At 47.7% G+C, this 24,977-nt stretch overlaps 3 protein-coding genes across 18 annotated transcripts in view; 1 reads left to right on the top strand and 2 right to left on the bottom strand.

Moving 5' to 3' along the window:
- Positions 1-15,252, bottom strand: part of PIGU (phosphatidylinositol glycan anchor biosynthesis class U) — a 121,619-nt gene extending 106,367 nt beyond the window's left edge. Inside the window, exon 1 of the mRNA XM_026009858.1 lies at positions 15,126-15,252. Within this exon, the coding sequence (XP_025865643.1) occupies positions 15,126-15,156 (31 nt within the window). The 5' untranslated portion in view covers positions 15,157-15,252. The remainder of the gene's footprint in view (positions 1-15,125) is intronic.
- Positions 15,253-15,291: 39 nt separating this feature from the next.
- TP53INP2 (tumor protein p53 inducible nuclear protein 2) lies at positions 15,292-19,910 on the top strand. 2 transcript variants are annotated; one of them, XM_072736066.1, is made up of 3 exons: positions 15,292-15,426; positions 15,793-16,081; positions 16,569-19,910. In XM_072736066.1, exons 1-3 carry the CDS (start codon positions 15,303-15,305, stop codon positions 16,819-16,821), a joined length of 666 nt encoding a protein of 221 aa, XP_072592167.1. In that variant the 5' UTR covers positions 15,292-15,302; the 3' UTR covers positions 16,822-19,910. The 2 variants fall into 2 exon arrangements, with proteins under 2 accessions (XP_072592167.1, XP_072592168.1); XM_072736067.1 differs by having other exon boundaries at positions 15,293-15,426; positions 15,913-16,081.
- A 1,065-nt stretch (positions 19,911-20,975) lies between these two features.
- The window catches only part of NCOA6 (nuclear receptor coactivator 6), an 85,571-nt gene continuing 81,569 nt past the window's right edge, over positions 20,976-24,977 (bottom strand). For all 15 annotated transcript variants that reach the window (XM_072736052.1, XM_072736055.1, XM_072736057.1 and 12 more), the window contains one exon: positions 20,976-21,566. In XM_072736052.1, the coding sequence (XP_072592153.1) occupies positions 21,523-21,566 (44 nt within the window). In that variant the 3' untranslated portion in view covers positions 20,976-21,522. The remainder of the gene's footprint in view (positions 21,567-24,977) is intronic.

Genomic DNA, 24,977 nt, shown 5'->3' with positions numbered 1-24,977 from the left:
CCTGGGTGGCTCAATGGTTGAGCGTCTGCCTTTGACTCAGGTCATGATCCCCGGGTCCTAGGATTGAGTCCCACATCAAGCTCCCCACAGGAGGTCTGCTTCTCCCTCTGCCTATGTCTCTGCCTCTCTGTTTCTCGTGAATAAGTAAGATTTTAAGAAAAATCTTAAAAAAAAAAAAAAGAAAAATCCATTCAACCAGATGTGTAGGGATTTAGTGTCCTGCTCTCTCAACTAGTTGTATTTTAGTTTCTTTTTTTTTTTTTTTAAGTAGGCTCCATGCCCAGTGTGGAGCCCAATGTGGGGCTTGAACTCATGACCCTGAGTTCAAGACCTGAGGTGAGATCAAGAGTTGGACACCTAACTGACTGAGCCACCCAGATGCCCCAACTAGTTGTATTGTATGAGGCATCTAAAGATGGCAATGTTGTGAGGGAAGAAGCAATAATGGTAGAATTTCTGGTACCAGTGAGGAAGGGATCCTGAGGCAAAAGGGCTTCACTATCACTCTTGAGTCATGTTGATTGTCAATGCCATATCATACTTCAGAACCAGATGAGCGTGGGGTACCTGAGTGGCTCAGTTGGTTGGTGGGCTCTTGATTTCTGCTCAGAGTCTTGGGACTGGGCCCACGTCAGGCTTGCATCCAGCTCAGCACTGGTGGAGAGTCTGCTTGAGATTCTCTGTCTCCCTTTCTCTCCGCCTCTCTCCCAACCTCTCTCTCTAAAAAACATAAAATAAATAAAAATAGGGGCACCTGGGTGGCTCAGTTGGTTAAGCATCCAACTTTTGATTTCAGTTCAGATCATGATCTCAGAGTCCTGGGATTGAGCCCTGCATGAGGCTCCCTGCTCAGCAGAGAATCTGCTTCTCCTTCCCCCTCTGACCCTCCTCCTTGCTTATGCTCTCTCTCTGTCTCAAATAAATAAAATCTTAAAAAAAAATACAGACCTTTCTTTAAAAAAAGAAATATTACATGAAAAAACCTTTCAAATACCTCCTAGAACATAAAAAGCAATCAATAAACATTAGCCATGATTGTTACTATTTATACAAATAATTTTTCTTTCTTGAACACAGAATGGAAAAGTGTGAAGGCCCTTGCAGAAGAAAAAATAATCTGTTGAGCCAATAAATCACCCAGATATAGAGGAAGGAGGTATTAGTCACTAGTCTTTCCTTTAAAAAAAAAAAAAAAAAGATTTTATTTATTTATTTGAGAGGGAGAGAGTGAGTGAGCAAGCATGAATGGGAGAGAGGGGCAGCAGAAGAGGGAGAAGCAGACTCCTGACTGAGCAGAGAGCCCAACAAGGGACTCGATCCCAGGACCCTGAGATTCATGACCCAAGCTGAAGGCAGACACTTAACCAACTGAGTCACCCAGGCGCCCCTAATCACTAGCTTTTTAAAGTCCAATCCAAATCAGGAATGATTGTCATGAAACAGAGGAAGTTCTTGAACACAAGTCTAAAGAAAATGGTGTTCTGACCAAAATGTGTGACAACATCACTTCAGAGATGGAAAACATCTGGCTTGAGGGTTATGAACTGCTAAACTTGTCCTTCTCGAATGAATTGGTCAATGTTGATTTTGTGCATTTTGTGTCAGTGGTCACATTTGTATTTTTTTTTTAAGATTTTATTTATTTATTCATGAGAGATACAGAAAGAGAGGTAGAGATGTAGGCAGAGGGAGAAACAGGCTCTTTGAGGGGACCCCAATGTGGGATTGATCCCCGGATCCTGGGATCACACCTTGAGCCAAAGGCAGACACACTCAACCACTGAGCCACCCAGGTGCCCCACATTTGTATTTTCTTAAATTGAGTAAGTCTATTTTAATGTTTCTTTCTTTCTTTTTTTTTAATGTTTCTTTTTTTTTTTTTTTAAGATTTTTATTTATTTATTCATGACAGAGAGGCAGAGGCAGAGACACAGGCAGAGGGCGAAGCAGGCTCCATGCAGGGAGCCTGACGTGGGACTCCATCCCCGGTCTCCAGGATCACACCCTGGGCCGAAGGCGGCGCCAAACCGCTGGGCCCCTGGGGCTACCCCCCCCCCCCCTTTTTTTCTTTTTAAAACAACTTTGTTGGGCAGCCCAGGTGGCTCAGAGGTTTAGCGCCGCCTTCAGCCCAGGGCGTGATCCTGGAGACCCGGGATGGAGTCCCACGTCAGGCTCCCTGCATGGAGCCTGCTTCGCCCTCTGCCTGTGTCTCTGCCTCTGTCTCTCTCTCTCTCGTGTGTCTATCATGAATAAATAAATAAAATCTTAAAAAAAAAAAGATTTAAAAAAAAAAATAAAACAACTTTGTTGAGGTGTACTGAATTTTGACACCATGGAACCACTCCCACAGTCAAAATATAGAGCTCTTCTGCCACTCCAGAAAGTTCCTTTGCTCCCCTTTGTATCAGTTCTTCCACCCATCCATAGGCAGTACTGATCTGCTTCTGTCAGTATATATACTACTTTTGCCTGTTCTAGAAGTTCATACTAATGGACTTATATGATGTGTACTCTTTGGCATGTGGTTTCTTCTGTTCAGTATCATATTTTGAAGCTCATCCATATGGTTTGCAGGTTTTATGGCTTTTCCTTTTTAATGCCAAGTAGTAGTCCATTGTTCGAATATACTGCAATTCTGTTACCTTTATATACTAGGTTTTGAAAGAATAAAGGTTGACAGAGTTTGAACTCTTGAAGAAGAGGGTGAAGAGGTAATAACTGGAAGTAGAAGCCTCAAGCTTCTGTTCTGTCCCTTTTACTTGCTCATTTGATTGTCCTGGGCTAGGACTTCTCCCTCATCCCTGCTTGTTTCCTCATCTGTAACTTACTGCACTAGATGATTTCTAAATAACTATTCCATGCAATTACATTAAAGGTGGAAGGGTTTCTTCTACAAGATGGCACTTTTTTTAAAAAAAGATTTTATTTATTAATTCATTGATGAGAGACACACAGAGAGAGGCAGAGACACAGGCAGAGGGAGAAGCAGGCTCCATGCAGGGAGCCTGACATGGGACTTGATCCCCAAACTGGGATCACGCCCTGGGCCTGAAGGCAGGCACTCAACCGCTGAGCCGCCCAGGGATCCCTAGATGGCACTTTTTTTTTTTAAGGCTCACAAGTAAGGTCCTGCCCTCTGACAGAGACCCAGACAACTCCTTTGGCAGAAACAGAGAACAAAATCCATAGAAAACCAGATAAGCAGATGGAAAATAAGCAGGGAGACCCCAGGCAAGTCCAGGAATTGATTAATAAATATTTCCAGTCTAATCAGAGTCTCTATTCCTGGCTTTTCTGCCCAAAGCTCCTTGTGGCAGACTCTTGGCTGGAAACAAGGGAATCAGGCCAAGAAGATTTTATAGAGTAGAAGGGGTTTTGAGGACTTCAGAGAGCAGGTTATGGTGAAGGGCTGAGGCTTCTACTCTGGGCCCAGAAGGTAGGGTGGATAGAACCAAGGGAAAGGGTGGTGGGAAGAGCTTGATCCAGAGAATTGAATAAGTATCTTTCAAAGATACCGTTGAGCTCAAATATCTACATAACCCAAGTAAATCCCAGGGCCCTGCATGGTTTAGGCTTAGCCTCCAATGTCACATTCAAGAACTGCAGTATAAAGGACAAACGGTTGAAAACAAAGTAAATGTACAGCTATAGAGTACTGAATGGACAACTTCAATCTACCCTTACTTTGATATAATGTAATACTACGTAGTTTAATATTAACAAACAAGAAGCATCTCTGTAAGTACTATTAGGGACTGATCTCCATGTTTTATCAACAGGTTTTTAAAACACATTTCAGAACAGTATGCACAGTACACTATCATTTGTGCTCAAAATGGGGAGGTCATATATACATATACATATGTGCATACATATACATATGTGTGTGCAAAGAATATGACTGACAGTTCACACAGGAAGCTCATAATAGCAGTTACCCCTGGGGGAGCAGAAGTTGATCGAAGGGTTCTGGGGGCCGAAATGGGAAGGAAACCTATATCTTTTTATTCTCTGGGATTTTGAATTGTATGCATTCTAACCGATTCAGAAATTAATTAAAATGTATTAAGTCCAAGGACAATCATCTAACTCCAAAAGTAACTTAAAAATGACTCTAACATTTACTTATTCTTTTTTAAAAATTTTATTTATTTGTTTGTTTGTTTGTTTATTTATTTATTATTTTTTTACTTATAATTCTTGAAAGACATCAAGGGGTCTCTAATCTATGTGAACATCTTTAGAATTTCCTGTGTTCTTACTAATCCTCTCATGCCACACTGCTGCCTCTCATTCACTCACCAAATTTGTCACTTCCATCCAAAACTGTCCCCCATAGGCCCTTACCCACACCCTTGCTTTTCTTTTTTCCTTCCCGCCTTTCCATCCAGTCTCTGTCATCCTTGTTATCCCAGTTTTGTATCTCAAAAGAGAGCAGACAAGATAAAACTCTCCTTAAAAAGCCATGGGCAGAAAACAGGTGAGCAGGCAAAGGAATTCCCCATTAATACCCTCACTGTACAAACAGAAGTCCACAGAGGGACAGAGTTACCCAAAGTCAGAAGCAGAGTCAAGACAAGGGTGCAGGGCTCCTAATTTGAAACCATATTCTGGGCCATTCAACCCATTTGCCCCAAGGCAAGCTTCTACTCATCCTTCAAAGCCTACCTCAGATGTCCTCTCTTCCTGGCAGCCTTCCTTGAATCTCTCTCTTTCTCTCTCTCTCTTTTTTACTCCCCTAGCATCTTGTCCTACCCACTGCCATAGCCCTTATCTCCCTGTATTTTATATATATACATATATATATATTTATATATATTTATATATAAATAAATATTTATATATTTATATATTTATATTTTATATAAATATATTTATATATTTTATATATATATAAATATATATATATATATTTTTAAGACTCCATCTATTCATTCATGAGAGACACAGAGAGAGAGGCAGAGACACAGGCAGAGGGAGAAGCAGGCTCCATGCAGGGAGCCTGACGCAGGACTCGATCCCAGGCCTCCAGGATCACACCCCGGGCTGCAGGCAGTGCTAAACCGCTGCACCACTGGGGCTGCCCTCTCCCTGTATTATAATGTTTCTGATTATGTTTCTGTTTACACTGAACAAGATTCTCAAGTATAGAAAAGGTGTCTGTCTCCCAGAGAGTAGTTAGGTATTCCTGAGTGTGGTGAATTAGTTGAAACTGTGTAATGCTCTAAGAGACAGACAGACAATGTGTTTTGAGAGCTCTGAGCTAGGAGAGGTTACTTCTTCCCAAAGAGATCTTGGAAAGCTTCATGGAAGAAGTGCTATTGATTATATATATATATATATAAATATATATATATATTTATATATATATATATACCCTGAGTTGATATATACCCTGGAGTTGCATCCTATATAATCAAGTTACTCAATTTCAACTCTATGACTTTGGCAAAACAAAAAATATTGAAAAAAATGATTTCTTCCCATTTATAACACTATATTACAAGCTTCACAAAAATGCTTAAACTAAGATAAAATGTACTGGAGTAAGATTAGTAACCCAAGCTGCCTCTTAATTTTCATGCAAAAAACTTTATAGCGCGTGTGTAGAAGTCTTCTATTAGTTGTGTTACAAACTTCCATAAATGTAGGAGCCCGAGACAACACCCATTTATTAGCTACAGTTCTATATGTCATAAGTCCAGGCACAACTTATCTGGGTTCTCTGCTCAGGGACCTACAAGGGAAAATCAAGGTGTTGACCTGCTGTGTCCTCATCTGAAGACTGAAACAGGCAAACCTTGGCTTCCTGACTCCCTCAAGTTGTTGGGAAAATTCCTCTTCTTGCAGCCCATATTAATGAGATCCTTATTTTCTTGCTATCTGTTATCTGGGAGCCATTCTCAGCTTCTAGAGGCCCCTCCTGGGTCCTTGTCATGTGGCCATCTCCACAACATGGCGGTTTGCTCCCATGTTGATGGTAGTGTTTGTTACTCAAGAAAATGTTTTCATGTTAGGTAAGAAAAATGCTGTACATTTTCCCCACAGAGGCTCTATAATTTTTATGCTATTTACTATTGTGTGTACACAGAGGTACATGCAATATTTCTAGACAGGATTGAATACACAGAAACACTATCTTGGGTCTCAGGAGTCTGAGTCTCAATTTCCTCATCTGGAAAATGAGGATAACAATGTCCATCTTGGAAAGTTATAGGCACACAGTAAATGGTCAATAAATATAAGCTGCTAACTACATTAACCCTGGAGATTAGAGAGAGTCTAGACACAGGAAGATTAGGTAGGGGTCGGGGAGGGCTCCCTAGGCCAAGGAAACTGCAAGAGCAAATCCTGCAAGCAAGAAAGCTGGTGGTGGTTTGGAGTGTGGTCATTTGCAGAGGGTGTAAGAGTGTGTGTGTGTTGACAGAAAAGGCTAAATGAGTGGGTGAGGGCAGCTGCACTCACCCTTTCAGTCAGTACTTACTGAATGTTTACTGTGTACCAGGTACTGTGAGAGCATGCCTCAGCCTAGACATGGGAGGGAGCCAAGGAGGAATTGTGAGCAGGAAAGGGCAGTGGCCTGAGCTGCTGGGAGCCCATCTGCTCCTAGAGAGTGGCTGCCTCAGCAGGAGGGAACCCCACTGTCTCCTTTCTCCTTCCCAGCCTCAAAGCTGGAGGGATACAACCATTTCCCTTCAAAAGTTCTAAATGTGGGAATTCATGCAGGGCATTTGCACCAGAGCAGCTCACTTGGGTACTTGTCTACACTTGAACCCCAAGTCACCACCCCAGCCTCACACCTCGGTTAAGTAGACAAAAACTAAGTTGGATATTTCACTTCCTGTCACCTGACTCCTCTTCCTGAAATGGATTCTGTCCTGACTATCCCCTCCTCCAGGGAGGACAAACAAACACAACTGGCTGCCTGAAGGTTGGAACTGGAGGTAATATTTAGGAAGTGCAGGGCCAGCCACTTTGCAGATGGGGAAACTGACTTGCCCAGGGCACCAGGCAGTGAGCCCAGGAAAGGACCAGAACTGAAACTTGGAGTTACTGACAATCTGGCCAAGGTCTTTTTCATGGTATTCTCTCTCTCTTACACACACACACACACACACACACACACAGACACACACACCACCCTCAGTTTAACCACCTCTGAGTTGAACAACAACCCCCCCTTTTTTTTTTAACAACAACCCTTTTTGAATAAAAATTCTGGGGATATGGCCCCTGATTAAGGTATAGGTCAATTTGTTGTGGGGAGAATTGGGGAATTATGTCTGCCCTAACCGGCTTTACCAATTAAATTTTTCCCCATTTATCTCAGTTTCTTCACCAGTAAAATGGAAAGAATAATATTATCTACATGAGTAGGTTGTTGTGAGGGTTAAGTTAATTAAAACACAGGTAAGGACTTAGAATAGTACCTGGCACACAGAAATCCTAATAGTATCATAATTAATATTTTCATTTAACTGTAGTTCTAGGGCTAATGAAGGGCAAGGGAAAGCTGTTTCTAGAGTGATCAGGGCTCCGGGTTTTGACTCAGATTCCAAGCTACCCACTGGTCTTTGCCTCAGCCTTGCCCTCAACCTGAGAGGGGAAAGGCGGGGAGAGACCAAAGGTGACGTGGTTCTCCAGTGGACTCACACCTTCAAGTACACACAAGGTCTCGTGAAGGACACACCCAGGCTGACACATCTCTGCCCTTTGAACTAGGGGGCGCCAAGCCATTGGGGAGCCCCCAGGGCTTGGTGAGGGCAAACCCAGGCCCAGACAGGAATAGAAGAGTGGCCTCTTGACCTCCAATCCTGGAGCCCATAAAATTGGGCAGGTGCTTATATCTGAGCAGGAATTGGAAGGCTTTGGGCATCTGTTAACTCCATGGGTGTGAGCCCATGTGCACATGTGTGTATGTTTGTACATGGATGCCTTCATGTGTATGTGTAGATTCCATGTCTATCCAGCAATGGCACTTCCTATCTAATTAGAAATGAGACTCCAGGATTACCCCTAGCATGGTGCCCACTGCCTCTTTTTACAGCCCTCAGGCCTAGACCAGGATCCCTGCATACTAAGCTCCCCACTGCCTGCCAACCAGGATCAGTAGATGTCTCTGCTGCTCTATAATTCTAAGTAGGTGCCATGACTTCTTTATGCCTCAGTTTCTCCACTATAAGATAAGGAGTTTGGATGAATTAAGATCTGAGGTGTCCTTCAGCCCTGATAGTAAATCTGCAGTGCAGAGTGATGGTTCCAGGAGAGGACTCCACTGGGCTGAAACCCCCTACTTCCATAGGTCCTTCTGACTCCACAGAGAAATGGAAGACTGGGATCTGCCCTAACAGCCTATACATGTGGTTCAGCTAAGGTTAGGAGCAGAATCCAGGTCATTTAGGATTATCAGAGTACAAGCTAGGAGCTCCTTCTCTGGACTTGGAGGACCAAAATCCTGTGGCCAATAGAATGTTTTTTTTTTTTTTTTTTTTTTTTTTTTACGTTTTTATTTATTTGTTCATGAGAGACACAGAGAGAAGCAGAGACACAGGCAAAGGGAGAAGCAGGCTCCCTTAAGAAGCCCGATGCAGGACTCAATCCCAGATCTCGGGATCACGACCTAAGCTGAAGGCAGATGCTCAACCACTGAGCCACCCAGGTGTCCCAATAGAATGCTGCTTATACCAGGGTAGAGGGTCCAGGTGAAGACTCCTCTACCAGCCAACTGTCTTTTTTTTTTTTTTTAATTTTTATTTATTTATGATAGTCACACACAGAGAGAGAGAGAGAGGCAGAGACACAGGCAGAGGGAGAAGCAGACTCCATGCACCGGGAACCCGATGTGGGATTCGATCCCGGGTCTCCAGGATCGCGCCCTGGGCCAAAGGCAGGTGCTAAACCGCTGCGCCACCCAGGGATCCCCTACCAGCCAACTGTCTTGAGCTGTAATTGCTAAGCTTTTGTTTAGAGTCTACTCTGTCAGTCCCAGCATAGGCTGGGTGGGGATAGTATATGGACAGAGATTATGTACGCCCTTTGGATGCCAATCATCTGGGAAGATACACTACACACACACACACACACACACACACAGTCATTACCACTGCTTATTTATTGAACAAATAAATCAATGTCTATCAAGGTAGCTCTGGACATATGGGTGGAGAAGGCTGTCTAGAGGAAGAAAGGGTGAGTAGAGTCCCGAAGACAGAAAATATATAAATTCAGAAAGATCTGAAGAGAGCATTCTGGGCTCTGGGGGCTTTGGGAGAGTGTTCAGGAATTTGACATTAGCACAAGCTGCTGGTAGAAGTGGGGAGGAAGCTGGAGAGAGCTGGAGCTGGTTTAGGAAAGTTCACAAATGCTGTGTTGAGTGTGATACTTTGGGAGCCACAGCAGTTTTTAGAACAGGGAAACAGTGTGATGGGAGAGGCGTGTTAGGGCTTATTTTGTTTAAGTCAGTAACGAGGTCAAGAGAGGATATAAGGTTAGCAGGAAGTGGTTGTAAAGAGCAGAGGCTTAGGGTTGCACAGAATGACACTTTGGGGACATCACTCCAAAGGTCAAAACCCTGCTCTCTCTCTCCTCCCCCCTCAGAAACCTCTGGGTATTATTTCCTGGCTCCTTCTAGGAGTCCCTGTGGAGTTTCAGACTAGGCTGGGACAGGATTTTATCACTAGAACATGAAGCTCCCGCCTAGCTTACTCCCTGCCTCCTTTTGGGCCTGATGGGCAGCTCTCAGACCCACCCCCACCAGTCTTACTCTACTGAGAGAGAACGTAGAACCTCTGGCCCTGGAGATTCAGAGGATGCACATTTGTGGTCTCTCTTCAAGAATTTCCCAGGGCATTGGGAAAGTTGGAGGTCTGGAATCTGGGATTGGCAGAAGCCTGAGGATTGAGTTTTGGAAAGACTCTCTAGAAGCTCAGATATGTTCAATTTAATGGAAAAGGAAATTGAGGCCCACAGAGGTAACATGACCTGTTTGAAGCCACACGCAAGTTTGGGGCAGTCAGGACTGGGCCCAGATTTCCCTGAGGAGGCTGAAGCACTCTGGGGTTTAGACAATCTGATGTATGCAGAGAGTGAAGAGGGTTGGGGCCAGAACTATGGATTCAGATCCTGATTCTGGTATTTATTATAGCTTTGCAACCTGTAGGAAGTCAGTTAGGCTCTCTGAGTCTGTCCTCAACTGCAAAACGGGGATAATACTCACTTCTGGGGTTGTTGTGAAGATCAAAACATATAAAGTGCTATAGCACAGTGCCTGGCACTCAGTATTTAGTTAATGTCAGCTAGTGGTCTGGTGGAAGCAATAGCACATACTCAATGTTTGTTGAATGAATTATTGAAAATAAAGGGCAGCCCGGGTGGCTCAACGGTTTAGCACCGCCTTCAGCCTAGGGTGTGATCCTGGAGTCCCGAGACTGAGTCCCACATTGGGCTCCCTGCATGGAGCCTGCTTCTCCCTCGCCTGTGTCTCTGCCTCTCTCTGTGTCTCTCATGAATAAATAAAATCTTTTTTTTTTAAGAAAGTAAATCCACATGCTGACAGATTTGTGAGCCTAAATTTCCTTGTCCTGTCACTTTTCTGTCCAGTCGTGGTTAAATAAAGTGTAAACGCTCCAGTACAGAGCCGTCTCTAGATGAACTATTTAATCCAGGGCAATGTCTCTCCGAGTCCCACTCTGCAAAATCTCCCGTCAGCCTAGCCAATTCCTCTGCACCCCTGGGTGCTCCCCCGGAACCAGGGAAAGGGGACGTCCCCACCTCTCAAGCCTGCCCAGCTGAGGAAAAATAGAGTAGAAAAGCAGATAACGTGTAGGGTGAGGAGATGAGACAGAAGAGGAGGGAGAGCAGGGAGAAGGTTGGTGGGGAGAATGGAGGTGCACGGACGTGACGGTGGAGCTGACAAAAGGGTACAGATGGGGGGGCAAGGATAGAGGAGGATGCCACCGAAAGGATACGGGGGACAGTGGGAGGGCGCTGGGATGGCTGGAGAGAATGCCGGAAGATGGGAACCCTCCTCATGAAGAGGTCTGTGGGTAGTCCTGCAGCAAGGAGTCGAAGGTCCCAGTAGTGGCCTCCCCGGGAGGCCCCCCCGAGGCTCTGAGTCGGGCTCCGGGGCAGGAGCCACTAGCCAGCGAATCGTGGAGGGGGAGGGAGCGGGGGTGTCCGCAGCCTGGGATTGGCCACTGCTCGGCTGGCCGGTGACGCGAGGCGGGCGGGCCCCTTTGTGACGTCACAATCAGCTGTTTGAACGTTCTAATTTGTGCGGTGAGCTCTGCAGCGGCCGCACAGCCTCAAAGCCCCGCGGGCGAGCGCAGCAACTGCGAGCTTCCGAGCCGGAGCCCCGCCGCCTCCCCGTCCAGCGCCCGCGATGCAGCCCTGCCTGTGATCAGCGCCGACGCCAGGACGCCCCGCCGCACAACTACCTCAGAGCCCCTCCGCCCGCCGCGCCGCCCCCTCCCCCAGGTGAGTCCCGGCCGGCCTCGGCCCAGGGGGTCCCGCGCCCCGAGACACGCCCCGCGGTCTCCCGGCTCCCGGGTCTTTGTTTCCGCCGGCGGCCGCCGGGCTGCACTCCCATCTCCCGATTGGCTGCTGCACGCCGGTACACCATGACGTCTCTCTATTTGCATATGACATTGAGACGTCACCAAGGCCGGCACCGCCCCCCGGCTCGGGTCGCCTGTCCTCCCTTGACCCAGTAGGCGCTGGGTCGGGGCTGGGCCCACGGGTGAGGGACGCTGAAAGGCAGCAGGACTGGAGGGGCCTCGGCAATTTCCTAGGCTAACCCAGGTGTTGGGGTCAGGCCTCTGATCCCCTTTCTCCTTGGGTTCGGGCGGCGCTACTGGGTCTAGGTTGGGCGGGGGAGGGTCCTCCGAGTTCAGGGGCAGCCCAGAGCTCCAGTTCTAGGTCGTCGGGGGCGGCGCCAGATGGTGGAATACCGTCTCTCCAGCTCCAAGCTCTGCATCCCCGGGGACTACCACATCTCCCTAATCGCTGTTGTGTGCAGTGCCTTAGCTGATGTCACTCCCTGCCCCCAAACAAGGGGTCTCAGACTCCATTTCACGGAAGGAAAACTGAGGCCCAGAGAGGGGAAGTTGCTTACTTGAGGTCGTGAAGACAATTAGAGGCAAGCCTACTTAGTGAATGACAGATGCATTAGCCATGGCACATGTCTAGTAGGAACTCAAAACAAGTATTGAGTTACACATTCTCCTAACACTGGGGACTCTACCTTAGGCTCAGTACCATCCAAATTCGATGGGGCTGTTAGGTCCCTTTATTCCTGGATCGTTTTCCTGGAGGTCTCTGGAGACTGATCTCCTTTTGTGGCCCTGACCCTCACTGTGTACCCTGGAGTCCCAGAGCCCAATAAAATCGCTGCCTCCCAGCTGTTTTGACCACAGAAGGGTGAGTCATTAGCTGCATCAGGGTGTCTCCAGGACTGATGTTGGGGTGGGTGGAGTGTGAGAATTCCCTCTGTTTGGCCTTTTATTACCTCCCCAACTCCCAGTATTGTCAGCTAAGAAGGACATGACCTGACATAGAACTGGTGATTACAGAGAGAGGGGCAGGACAAGGGAGTAGGAGAAGGAGAGCTGGCTTTCCAAGTGGATAGGCCCAAAGACTGGGACAGGAGCCCCATCCCAGCCTGGGCTTTGCTAAAGGATGGGGTGGGGTAGACATGGAGTGGAGCTCAAGTGCTATTCTGGGCACAGCTGCTGTAGTTATTAAAGGGAATGGTTCTCCCTGGAGCAGGGCTGGGAATGTGAGAACCAGGAAGCTGGCAAAGATGGGAAAGAAAATCCGGGAGGCTCCGCCAGTGGTCATCAGAGGGGGCGGGCACTGGCTGGCTGGTGCTGCTGTCACTCTTGGGTCTGTCACTTAATTGCTGTGACTTCAGGCAGGGAGCTTCCCCTCACTGAGCCGTCTTTACCTTAATCTGTGTATAATTTGAGGAGACCCAGAGCAGGTTCTGCTATACAGTGGGCGTTGTTGTAACTGCATGATGAATCTTGATGTTAGGAACTCCAAATTCTTTTACAGCTGGGCATAGTGGTTCTGAGGTGAGGATTGACTTGATGAGTTCTGACTCTCTCTGACTTCCCTATTTCCTCTGCATCATCTTTTTGGGTCTTGTTTGCTGAGGCTTTCCTGATTGTGTATATACTCTGGATGGAATTTAGTGACCTGGGGCTAGACGTACCTGGCCACCATCTAGCTGTGTGTCTTTGGATAGACTTATTTCCTATGATTCTCAGGTTGTAAAATGGGCCAGGTGAATATGATGAGCCTGCACCAGCTCTCAACTTCCCTTTCATCTTCTCACTGAACTAGTCAGTCTTTGCAAGGAGGGTGTCTTTGCAAGGAGGGTGTGACTCATCAAGGCTCCAATCTTCCCTTCCTTCAGGAGGGGCCAAACTTTCTGGATTTTTGGTAACTGAGTCACTAACTCTCTGTGGTTAAGAGATGGGTTGAGATATGTGACTTCTGCTGGGCAGACACTAGTTGGGGGCGCCTTGGCTTTTATAATCTCTGTAGATGTCCCACCGGAAAAGCCAGAACCTAGGAACACTTCCTTCTGGAGCCTGGCCACTGTGGGTCTGCAAATGTGGAAATATTCTCAGTTTATAGAGGTTGGATGATTCTGGGGGCAAGTGTGAAAACATACCCAGGGAATGGTCGAGGTAGCAACAAGCATAGAAATACTTCAGGTGGGTTAGCAATAAGTGTAGAATGCCTTCACGGAATGGAAAAGTGGACATGCCCCCAGGGAGTTTTACAGGAAGTGTGGAAACATCCCTACAGGAAAGTGATGAGTGTCTCAGTAGCAAAATGGTCAACCATCTTCAGGGGACAGATGTGGAGGCTCAAGCTTTGGGACATCCAGGGGACTCTTAGCCAGGCCTAGTCCTAAGGTAGGCTTAAGTGGGGAGAAGGGCAGATCTATAGCTACCTCCTTGGTGTCTCCATTCCTGGAGCAAGGAGTCTCCTCCCTCATTTTCATCCAGGGAAGGGCTGATTGAGGGGTTGGGTCCTGGTTCAACCCTCAGTGCTCATCCTTAAGGGCTGTTGGGGGCTGACAGGCCCTCCCTTCATCATCACCTCCCACTGACCTGCTGCCTCTCTGGGGCCAGGAACCTGATCTTCCTCCTAGCCATGAATGCTGCCCTTGAGCAGGAGTTTAGGTATAGAGGGTCAGAGGGGGAAGGGCCCAGGGGAATAGGATCTTAGAACCTTGTCTGACAGGCACAAATGAGAGCTGTGCAATCACATGGTAGTGGTTCTGTGGGATTTCTGCCAGCCAACACTATTCAAGCCTCAGAGGCTCCAGTAGTTCTTAATCTTTGGGGTCAAGGAGTGATGTTAGAAATCATGATGAAAACTTCTTCCCAGAAAAATGCCTTGGCCATCAAGTTAAAAATGCCTAATCTAATGTCTAATCCAGTAAAGGCAATGGAGTATGTAATTATGGTGCCGCCTCTGGAATTTGACTACATGGGTTTGAATCCAACCTCTGTGTCTTATTAGCTGGAGACTTTGTACAATTTACCTTACCCCTCTGAGCCTCAGTTTCTTTATCTGTAAAAGGATAATAATTAGACCCTTTTCCTAGAGTTGTGAGAAGTACCTGTTAATGTGATGTAAAGTGCTTAGTACAGTACCTAGCACATGAATGTTAGCTATATTATGATGATCATAAGTAATCAATACTGGACTGTTTCTTCCTTGCTTGGAGAACTCCAAGGTCCAGCTTGGAGACCTTTTCTGATAGAATCTGGTCATATGTATCACCCCTCCCATATGCCTAAGAGCATGCAATAATAATAATAATAATAATAATAATAATAATAATAATAATAATTACTAGTTGATTAGTTTATTGGATGCTCACTCTGTGGCCTAATATGGCTCTAAGCACTTTGTGTTTGGCTCATTTAATTCTTATTAGAGCCTAGAGAAGGATACTATGGTTAGCTCATGTAACTCTTATAAGGGCCCAGAAGGAGGTGTTTTATCATTGGCATTGGACAGAAGGGAAGACTAAAGCACAGAGAAGTTAAGTAACTTCTAAGGTCACACAGAAAATAGAAAAACCTGAAAGCAGACGGACTTACCAGCACGTGCACACTCCCCCGCTGTACTCATACGACGCTCTGGGGGCTGGGGGTGGGTCCCCAGCCCTGAGTCGAGGTGGTCTTAGACGAGTCTGGCGGCTCTGACTCCCTTTCTGCACCTCCCAGGTTGCTACGCTGCCGTAGGGCGCCCCCCTGAGGCCGCCTCACTTCCCCGCCATGTTCCAGCGCCTCACCAGCCTCTTCTTCAGTGCTCCCCCGCCCCCCGAGGACCCCGAATGCCCCCGAGCCTTCGTGTCCCAGGAGGATGAAGTGGACGGCTGGCTCATCATTGACCTGCCGGGTGAGGCCTGGGTCGGGGCCAGGGCTCTGATTCCCGGGCCGGTGAAAGGGCAGACGGACGAGCAGCGGAGGGGAAGGGGAGTCCCCGGCCTACTAAGGTAGCGACGCCGAAGGCGGGGTAACAGGGCCCCGTCCCCTGCAGAGCCCAGGCCGCCTCCTGGCAGCGCCGCGTTGGGGCCCACACCTCACGTGTCCGAGGGCAGCCGGTCGAGACTCCCGGCCCGTGGGTGCCCCGTGGGCGCGGCGGGCGGGGCTGCGGGTCTGACTAACGATGCCCTTTCTCTCCCCGCCCCACTGTGTCCGGTGTGTGTGTGTCCCTCCCCGCTGCGCCCCCGCTCCGCATGGCTCCCCCTCCCGCGCCCCGTAGACAGCTACGCGGCCCCACCCAGCCCCGAGGCCGCCCCCGCCCCCGCAGGCCGCCCCCCGCCCGCGCCCTCCTTGATGGACGAGAGCTGGTTTGTTACCCCTCCCGCCTGTTTTACTGCAGAGGGGCCCGGAATCGGGCCCGCCCGCCTCCAGAGCAGCCCCCTGGAGGATCTCCTCATCGAGCACCCCAGCATGTCCGTTTACGTCACCGGCAGCACCATAGTGCTGGAGCCTGGGCCCCCTTCCCCGCACCCCGACGCTGCCCTGCCTGACGGCGACCTTAGCGAAGGGTGAGCGGGCCGGGGACGTGGCCTGGAGACCCGGAGAGGCGTGTTTGGGAGGTCCGGGGCCGGAGCCTGGGGAGCGAGCTCGCCCGGGAGCGAGCCCGCCCGGCGCCGCAGGGGCGGGGCCCTGGGGGGCGTGGCTTCGTGGCCGGAGGCGGGGACGAGGCTAGGAGCGGGGCTGCGGGCGAGGGGGCGGAGCTCTAGCAGAGAGGGGGGCCCGGGGCGGGGCCCGGGGGGCGGGGCCCCGAGGCTTGGGGCGGGGCTGGTGGGGGGCTGGTGGGGGGCTGGGGGCTTCCTGAGGCTGGCACCGCAGGTAAGCGCCCGAACAGCGGGAGCCCCGCCTTCCCCGGAGTCCGGCTTACTTGGTACAGGGGTCGGCGCTGAGGAGGCGTCTCCAGGCTGGCTCGGAAGGAGGGCACTGGGCACCCCGCTGACGGGAGAGACCGCGCTGCGCCGGCTCGGGCCCTGACCCAGCCCTGCTGTGTCCCCGCAGGGAGTTGGCGCCCGCCCGCCGCGAGCCCCGGGCCCTGCGCCACGCCGCCGCCCCCCTGCCGGCACGGGCCGCGCTGCTGGAGAAGGCAGGCCAGGCGCGGCGGCTGCAGCGGGCCCGGCAGCGGGCCGAGCGCCACGCGCTGAGCGCCAAGGTGGTGCAGCGGCAGAACCGCGCCCGCGAGAGCCGTTCGCGCCGGCCTAAGCACCAGGGCAGCTTCGTCTACCAGCCGTGCCAGCGCCAGTTCAACTACTGAGGATCCTCCGCCGAACCACAGACCCCTCACCGACTCCCGACCCCTGTGGGGCCCCTCTGCCGCAGCCAGTGTGTTGCTCGAGGAGCGCCCGCAACTCACCTGGGTTGGACACTACAACCTCCCTCAAGCGAGGTGGGGTGCCAGCCTCCCCCCACCCTCGATTTTCCCACGTCTGATCCTCTAATCCGCCTCAGAACCCCCCTCCGGCCCCATTTCCACATTTCCTCCATTTCCTTCGCCCTGGACACTCCATTCTTCATTCCTTCTCTGGCTCCTGTCCCCGTCTCTGCCCTGACATTCCCCTACACCCTTGCCCTCTGGCCCGCTCCTCCTTCCGCTCCTATCTTCTCCTCCCACATCTAGCTCACTCCCCGCCTTCCACTCCCACTTTACAAGCCTCACCCATCTCACCTTTGGCACTATGCTCACTCCTCCCTTATTCATTCCCAGTAATTCCCTCCCAGATGGTTGGGGGAATGGGCACCGAGACCAAAGGGTTCTGCCTTGAGTCTCCCCCTTCCCTCTCCCCGTGGAGTTGTTTAGGCCCGGAAAGGTAAAGTATGTGGAACAGGACTGTGAGATGTGTTAGAGGGAGAAGGTGGAGGGAATCGAAGGAAGAGGCAGCCTACTGGAAATGTAGACAAGACACACAGATTAAGAAGCTGTAGGGAGCAGGGCACCATGGGAACTGGCACTGTGCTTGCTCTGAGAGGCGAAGCCCTCCTCTTGGGCTTGAGCCTGAAGTCTGCCCCCACCTCCCTTTCTGATCATCCCACTTCCCAAATCTTTTCCAGAAATCCACCCCTCTGCATGCCCCCAAGTCTGAAGGGCTTAGTATTTTGTTGCCCTACCCGCAACATGTCACCCCAGGAGTAGAGGCTGGCTGGGCAAGGCCCTGCCATCCTGGCCATCTGTTCACATGCCTAAGGTGCTAGAACTAGTTTAGGAGAGATGCAGGCCAGAGGGCTTCTATCTAGGCAGGGAAAGTGCATCCCCCAGAGTAAGAAAACAAGGGAATGACACTGGGGAGGACAAGCTGTGGGGTGAAGCCATCCCAAGACTGACAGCTCAGCCTTCATGTTGCCTCTGGCCGTGTATTTCATTTCACACACTGCCCAGGATGGCTAATAAACACTCCTGGGTAGGAAGCCAGGAGCCCCACTGGCCCAAACCCCAAATAGTTTGATTCCAGGTTTAGGGCCTCCAGGGGCCCTCTCATTTCCTCCCCCAGGGCTCTTCCTTTCTAGTCTGATGGGGAGAAATGGGTGCCCTATGGTTCCCCTTGTCCTCTCCTCCAGTAAGTAACTGGAGGAAAGAACCTGAGTCCCTGGGTGAGACAAGAGGGGACACAGGCAGACAGTGTTGCCCTTCTTGTGGTGGGAGTGAATTGTGGGCTCAGACACCAGCAACAGCTTCTTGGGATACCCCGAGTTGCTTCCCTTTTCCTCTGTCCTTTTTTAGCGTGTGCTCTTTCTTCCTTGAAACTTTTAAGATGTCCTGTTACATACTAACATAGGTCTTCCCCCTCACTCCAATTCCAGGTTTCTTGGCCTCAAAGCCAAGCTGAGGCTTGGTTAGAAAACTGCAATCCCATGAGGGTAAAGGCATCTACCCTCCCTGATCCTCTAGCCCCAAACCTCAAATTGAGTATATGGATAAGGGAGGGGGTAGCCCCATGGTTGCTGGGATGGAGGCAGAGGAAGTTCCTCTTGGGGCTTCCTATCCAAGGGAGTAAACCAAATCTACAGTAAAGACAGATCAAAGTCCCATTAGGGCCCCAATGGTTGACAACCTTGCTCTTCTCACCAAGGTTCTCCTGCAGTTACATCCTAGTTGTGTTTATTCTTCCAGCTACCCAGTGGTCAGTCACTTCACAGCCAGCTTAGGGTCTTCAGCACTTCTGAGAGCTGAAACTCCCTCCATATCTTCCTGCCTACTCCTTTGCTGCCAGCTGGGACACTGGCTCAGCCTGGGCAGTTCCCATGATCCTTTGAGGGGGAGGGGTTGGGGAGAGTGGGTTATAGGGCATTTGGTTCAAATTTCAAAAGGCCCCTCCCTTACACATATTTCTGGAGGCTCCTGTAGTTCTAGAACCCTGCAATCCCATCACCTGGCTGGTGGTAAGGCTCACATGTTTTTGTACTTTCCTATAGACTCTGTAGCATTTGAGTGGCAATATTTTAATTGTGTATAGATTTCTAAGAACCAACACTACTCAGTCTCCTGCTAGTCTGACTCCTGAAGCATCAGACCTCGTCATACTGTATTGACTGTGTATGTGCCTTTCACCTTGAGCATGCTTCAGGATTTTTTTTAAACCACAGAACTTGAATATGTGAGGGAACTAGAATTCACAAAGTCCTATGCAACCTTAGACAGGAGGGGGTGAGAGTCTGTCTTAACTGATGTTTTCAGAGACCCTGGAGAAGTTTGTATTAATTAATGTCAATACTACCAGCACTTTGCCAAAACTGAGTATGTCAGAGGGACCCCTGTTTCTAGAGACCTAAGACATCAAAGGGCGACGTCCAGTTATTCCCCAATATGCCTGAGTGCTCCCTTCAAGCTAGTTGTCACCTTCCAGCTTTTGCCAGTTTGGCCCCAGGAGGGAACCGTGTGTGTATGAATGCAGTTTGCTGCTCTTTTGGGGTATGCCTGCTTCCCAGCCCCCACCTGGAGCCCTGATCAATTTGTTCTGACTTATAATGTCTTAGGTGCAACAGGGACCCCACTAGAGCTCTTGGATGCCTCCTCAGATCCATGTGGCTTTATGTGAGGGGACTGAATGCAGACACACCATAGCCCCTTGAATCTTCCCTCTTCCCCTGCCACTAGTTCCACATGGAACCAACAAGTTGAGTGTATCCCTCTTAGTTGTTTTGTGTTAGACTGGCTGAAATGAGAAGACTGTGGTTGACCATGTTGTGACATGTTGACAGACTCAAGGACACAACCACCTCGATCCAGTCACATGGCATGCCTGTGTATGTGTATAACAGGATTCTGATTGTTAGATTTTAATGTTATTCCTCTATGGGAGAAAAAAAATTAATATAAAGAAAAACAAATAAAAATCTATTTAAAGCACATTATGCTTTCTGTCTGAGTAGAGCTAAAGTAGAAGCACTCTGCGATCTCAAGCACAGTACAAGCACAGGGATTATTATTAGGCTGGCTTTAGTTCTGGTTGTGTGTCATACATACACCAGAGGAAGAGGGAAGATAAGCTTGTTGGGAATGAAGCCAGACAATTGTGGGGTCTGACTCATAAATAACTACTTTTGGAGGATCCCTATAAGCCAAAGCATATATAGACAGTTGAAACACGGATGAGAATGAGAGCATGACAGAATCACTGACATCCTTTTGGTCTCAGACATTAGGTTCTGGCAGGGGCAAGAAGACACTGCAGGGGCAGGGACAGACTCCATGTCTAGTTCCAGAAGATGCAGCAGAAGGCTGAGGCCCAGACCAACACAAGGACAGAGCCCAACCCCAAGCATCAGTCTCTCCTGAGGGTTGGGAGTAGGGTGGAAGTAGAAGCAGCAGGTTTGGAGACTATACTTTTTGGGTAGGAATTGAGCCAGGAAAGGGAAAAACCTGGGCATGTTGATGAGAAATCAGCCCTACGCCTGAGATGAGAAATAGGGCACCCAAAGGGTAGAAAGTAGTGGGCATCTTTGAAGTATATAAAGTATATAACACAAAATGACCACTTTGATGTGGGAGCTGCCCTGATCTAACCACAGAACTGGACTGAAGGTGGAAAGCTGATCTAAAATGGGCTGGATTCTTGATACCGTTACAAAGAATCCTGCTGATCAGTCTGGGCTTATCTCTTGAATGGAGGAGAATGTTAATAGTTGTTAACATTCTGTGCTTGGAGAAACACTACGAGGTGGAGAAAAAGTGTATCCGGGTTATGGGTGGCTTCCTGTCCCTAAAAAATCCTGGGTGGTCTTTGATCCTAAGTTGATTCTGTTATTTGCAACCAAAACAAATTTGACCAACATTTATCAAAGTGCCTGGTACAGTGCTGAAAAGGGCTAGTTTCTTTAAAGCAGGTATAGTAAGGACAAGGTTGGATTCTACTTTACAAAAAAGGCTGTTACTATTCATTTATGGTCCAAAGAAAGAGCGTGCTCACCCAGTAATCCCTTACCAATAACATATATTTATGTTCTAGGACAATGACATTTATTTAACACATTCAGTATTTCACATTGTACAAACCCTTAGATTCTCTTTATTCACTGGTCCATTTCTACAACAAATACATCCAAAACACTATATAATAAAATTATTTACAACATTTCCAAAGGAAAAGATTTCTTTTGCTCCCACTACTGCTATTCACACACATAACTTCCACAGCACAATACATCATTAGAAGATCTAAAAATGCTCACCCTGTACTAAGGCTGCTTAGGAAATATGAAAACTAATAACATAATTGCATTAGCTCCTCTCAATACATGGCAACATTTTAGAAACCTTGAACTTCATCTTGCAACACCAAAAGGGTTCAACAACTTTGCTTTCCCCATTGCACTTTACGAAACAGGTTGCAAGGACTAGGAAAAGGGCCACATTATTAAAATGACTAACTGTACAGAAGTGGATTTTAAAAAGTCACAGCTCAAAATTGCTTTTTGTAAAATTCACACACATTTACAAGGATCAAGTCGCCATCCAGCTTGTTTACTTGGATTTTCTTCTCTTGGATTGCACTGCACTGGTTATGTCTGTGGGGGAAAAGGAAGGACACACTCAGCTGAGGCAATTCTTTATGGCAGTGATGTTTAGGCAGTCCACACAATGTAGGGCTGGCCTAAGTGGGGCCCTACTGGACTGAATCCCTTTTGGAGTCAAACCACTGTTTTGCAGTAAGTGATTCTTTTTGCCTTATTATAGTCAAAGTTTCTAATTAACACGACCACAACCTGTGGTCATTAAGTGTCTATTGTGGCCTAGCCAGGCATATCAAGGCTGTGGATACATACAGGCAGAGAAGTAATGCAGAGCAAGCCATAGCCTGCTCTGAGCCCAGGAGAGCCTGCAGGCTTCATGGAAGAGGTGGGGTACTGAATGATAGTGGCATAAAGGGAACAAGTATGTTTTAATTCCTTTATTTCCTCTTATCACAGTGTCTTCAATCAACTCAATCTTACTCCATATTTAAACCATATTTCTCAAAAACTTTTCTACACATAGCGTGCCTGAGTGGCGCAGTTGAGTGGCTCTTGGTTCTGGCTCAGGTCATAGTCTCAGGGTCTTGAGATAGAGCCCTGCATCAGGCTCCACGCTTGGCACGGGGTCTGAGTTTCTTTTCCCTTCTTCCTTTGCCCTTTTGCCCCTCTGCACTAAAATAAATGAATGAACCTTAAAAAAAACCTTTTCCTCACAAAAGTCTTCTACAGCAGAGTACAAGAAATACTTGAAGCTCTCCAAATGTAAACATGTCTTTAAAATCTTATATAGCTCTTAAAAATTCACCCTCATTCTTCATGCTGCTCCATAGATTTTGGGGGGGGGGGCTTTTTTAAAAAAGATTTTATTTATTCATGAGAGACACAGAGAGAGAGGTAGAGACATAGGCAGAGAGAGAAGCAGGCTCCCTGTGGAAACCTGATGTGGGACTGGATCCCAGGACCTTGGGATCATGACCTGAGCCAAAGGCAGACACTCAACCACTGAGCCACCTAGGTGGCTCCATCTTTTGGCTTTAATATGAAATCAATGTTTTAAAACATTTCTCCCATCAAGGATAAAATATTTTCTATCTAACAATAATATGTCAGATGAATCAGTTTTATTGATTTCTGGAAACTAGGATAAATTTTATTCTTTTATTTTTTAAAGATTTTATTTATTCATGAGAGACAGCGGGGAGAGAGAGAGAGAAGTAGAGGGAAAAGCAGGCTCCAGGAGAAGCAGGGAGTCTGATGCAGAACTTGATCCCGGCACCAGGGATTACGACCTGAGCCAAAGGCAGACGCTTAACTGAGTGAACCACCAAGGCACCCCTAGCCTAAATTTTCTGATGCTGCATGTTAGTTAGGTTCAGTGGCTTTTTGTTTTTTTAAGATTTTTATTTATTTATGAGAGACACAGAGAGAGATAGAGGCAGAGACACAGGCAGAAGGAGAATCAGCCCCATGCAGGGAGCCCGAGGTGGTACTCGATCCCGGGTCTCCAGGATCAGACCCTAGGCTGAAGGCAGCGCTAAACCACTGAGCTACCCAGGCTGCCCAGGTTCAGTGTTATAAGCAATTTTTCTTTTCTCTTTTGTATATTTTGAGAGCCCAAACTTAAGATGCAGATGCAAAAAGCAAAAATGTTACTGTTAGCTATAGTAATTGCTAAGAGGGTCTCAATGACTTTCCAAGAAGTGACCTATGCAATATTTTGGGACTTCTGTTGGTGGAAATTTCAGTATGTGTATCTGCTTGTTGGAAGGTCATGCTGCTTCTGCCATGTGGTAGAGGAGTCAGTCTCTCTGTCTCTCTGATTTACTCCTTAGTCTTTTGCTCGTCAGAGGAGTCATTCTGACAGGATGTGGATAATGGTGTTCTTCAATTTCATGTAAATAAGAGTCTCACACACCCCAAAGTTCCCTATAATCAACTCTCTAGCCCAACTATCAGGCTTCATTTTCACTGTAGTAAATTTATCATTTGAGTAAAAATACACAGAGTTTCTTTGTTGTTGTTGTTGTTGTTTTTTAAGTAGGCTCCACACCCAGTACAGAGCCCAATGGAGGGCTTAAACTCAGAACCCTGAGATCAAGACCTGAGCTGAGACCAACAGTCGGACACTCAACTGACTGAGCCACCCAGGCGCCCCTACAGAGTTATGTCTTTTTTTTTTTTTAAGATTTTATTTATTCATGAGAGACAGAGAGAGGCAGAGACATATATAGGCAGAGGGAGAAGCAGGCTTCCCACATGGAGCCTGATTCAGGACTCGATCCCAGGACCCCAGGATCAGGTCCTGAGCCAAAGGCAGACGCTCAACCACTGAGCCACCCAGGTGCCCCCAAAGTTATATCTTGATGGAGTATTCATCCTTAGATATGTTAATTAGGGCAACTTTGGGAGCTTCTCCTTTGTTGTGATATGAAGGATCAAGTGATGTGTCTGAAAAACACCTATGTGACTGGGAAAACAGGTGAGAAGGGGGAAGGTAGAAAAGCAATCTCAGACTCCCCCCACCCCCTGCTTTCTTTGCTTTTTCCCATCTGTCACTGCTTCAAAGCACCCAATGATCTGGCAGACTGACTCTGCTTCTGCAGATGAATCAATGAGTGGGACCATGAATAAACAAGTGATTTGTGTTAGAAACCACAAAAAATAATCTTTTAGATACCAGGGTTAGGGGTGGGTGAGAAAAATGGTGTAGGATGTACTTTTACACTTCCATGAAGGAAAAAAACTCTATTAACCTGGTATTGAAGTCTCTTATCACCTTCCCTGGATAAATCTAGGCAATCTAGGCAAAAGGGCAAGGTCACTTTTGATGTCTTTATAAATCTGTCTGAAAAGATGAGTTTTTTGTTTTTGTAGTTCAATATTCTACTCCCACTTTTACTATTCCACTGAACACAATAAGAGAATTTAGAAGTAAACTCTTTAAGGTAAGGAATTCTAGGGAAGTAATGAAGAGCTGATGGTACATGCGGGGTGTACATCAGGCTGCCTACCTTATCTGACTGTGCATAATCCCACTACCAAGAACCCCTAAACCAATACCATACTAGCAAAATAAAATTTACAAATATTGTTGAAAAACCCTGTTTTTTAAACCACCAATGATTTTACAAATTAATGTCTTCACAAATATAAAAGTAGTCCAAAGACTAACACAGTAACACCATTTATATTAATATTTTGAACCAACTATATGGTAAAGAACTGGGTCAATAAGTCTTTCAGATGGTTGTCCATATATACTCTTGGAAGGCATTTACATTTATAATTTGATATGGGCACTTTCTCCCCCTGGTTGCCTCATTTTGACGGTAAGCAAATTTGGACAGACCTATAGTGCAAGATCTATTAAGTCTTCTGTTATGTGGAGTTTACCTTTACCTTTCAAGGAATTTTAGAAAATGACCTTGATCTTGCTCACTTCATTATGTCTTTTACTGTACCACT

This window comes from Vulpes vulpes, chromosome 14, assembly GCF_048418805.1.
Source record: "Vulpes vulpes isolate BD-2025 chromosome 14, VulVul3, whole genome shotgun sequence".
Classification (NCBI taxonomy): Eukaryota; Metazoa; Chordata; class Mammalia; order Carnivora; family Canidae; genus Vulpes; species Vulpes vulpes.
The sequence above is the reverse complement of the archived record's forward strand: the minus strand, read 5'-3'. Positions and strand labels throughout refer to the sequence as shown.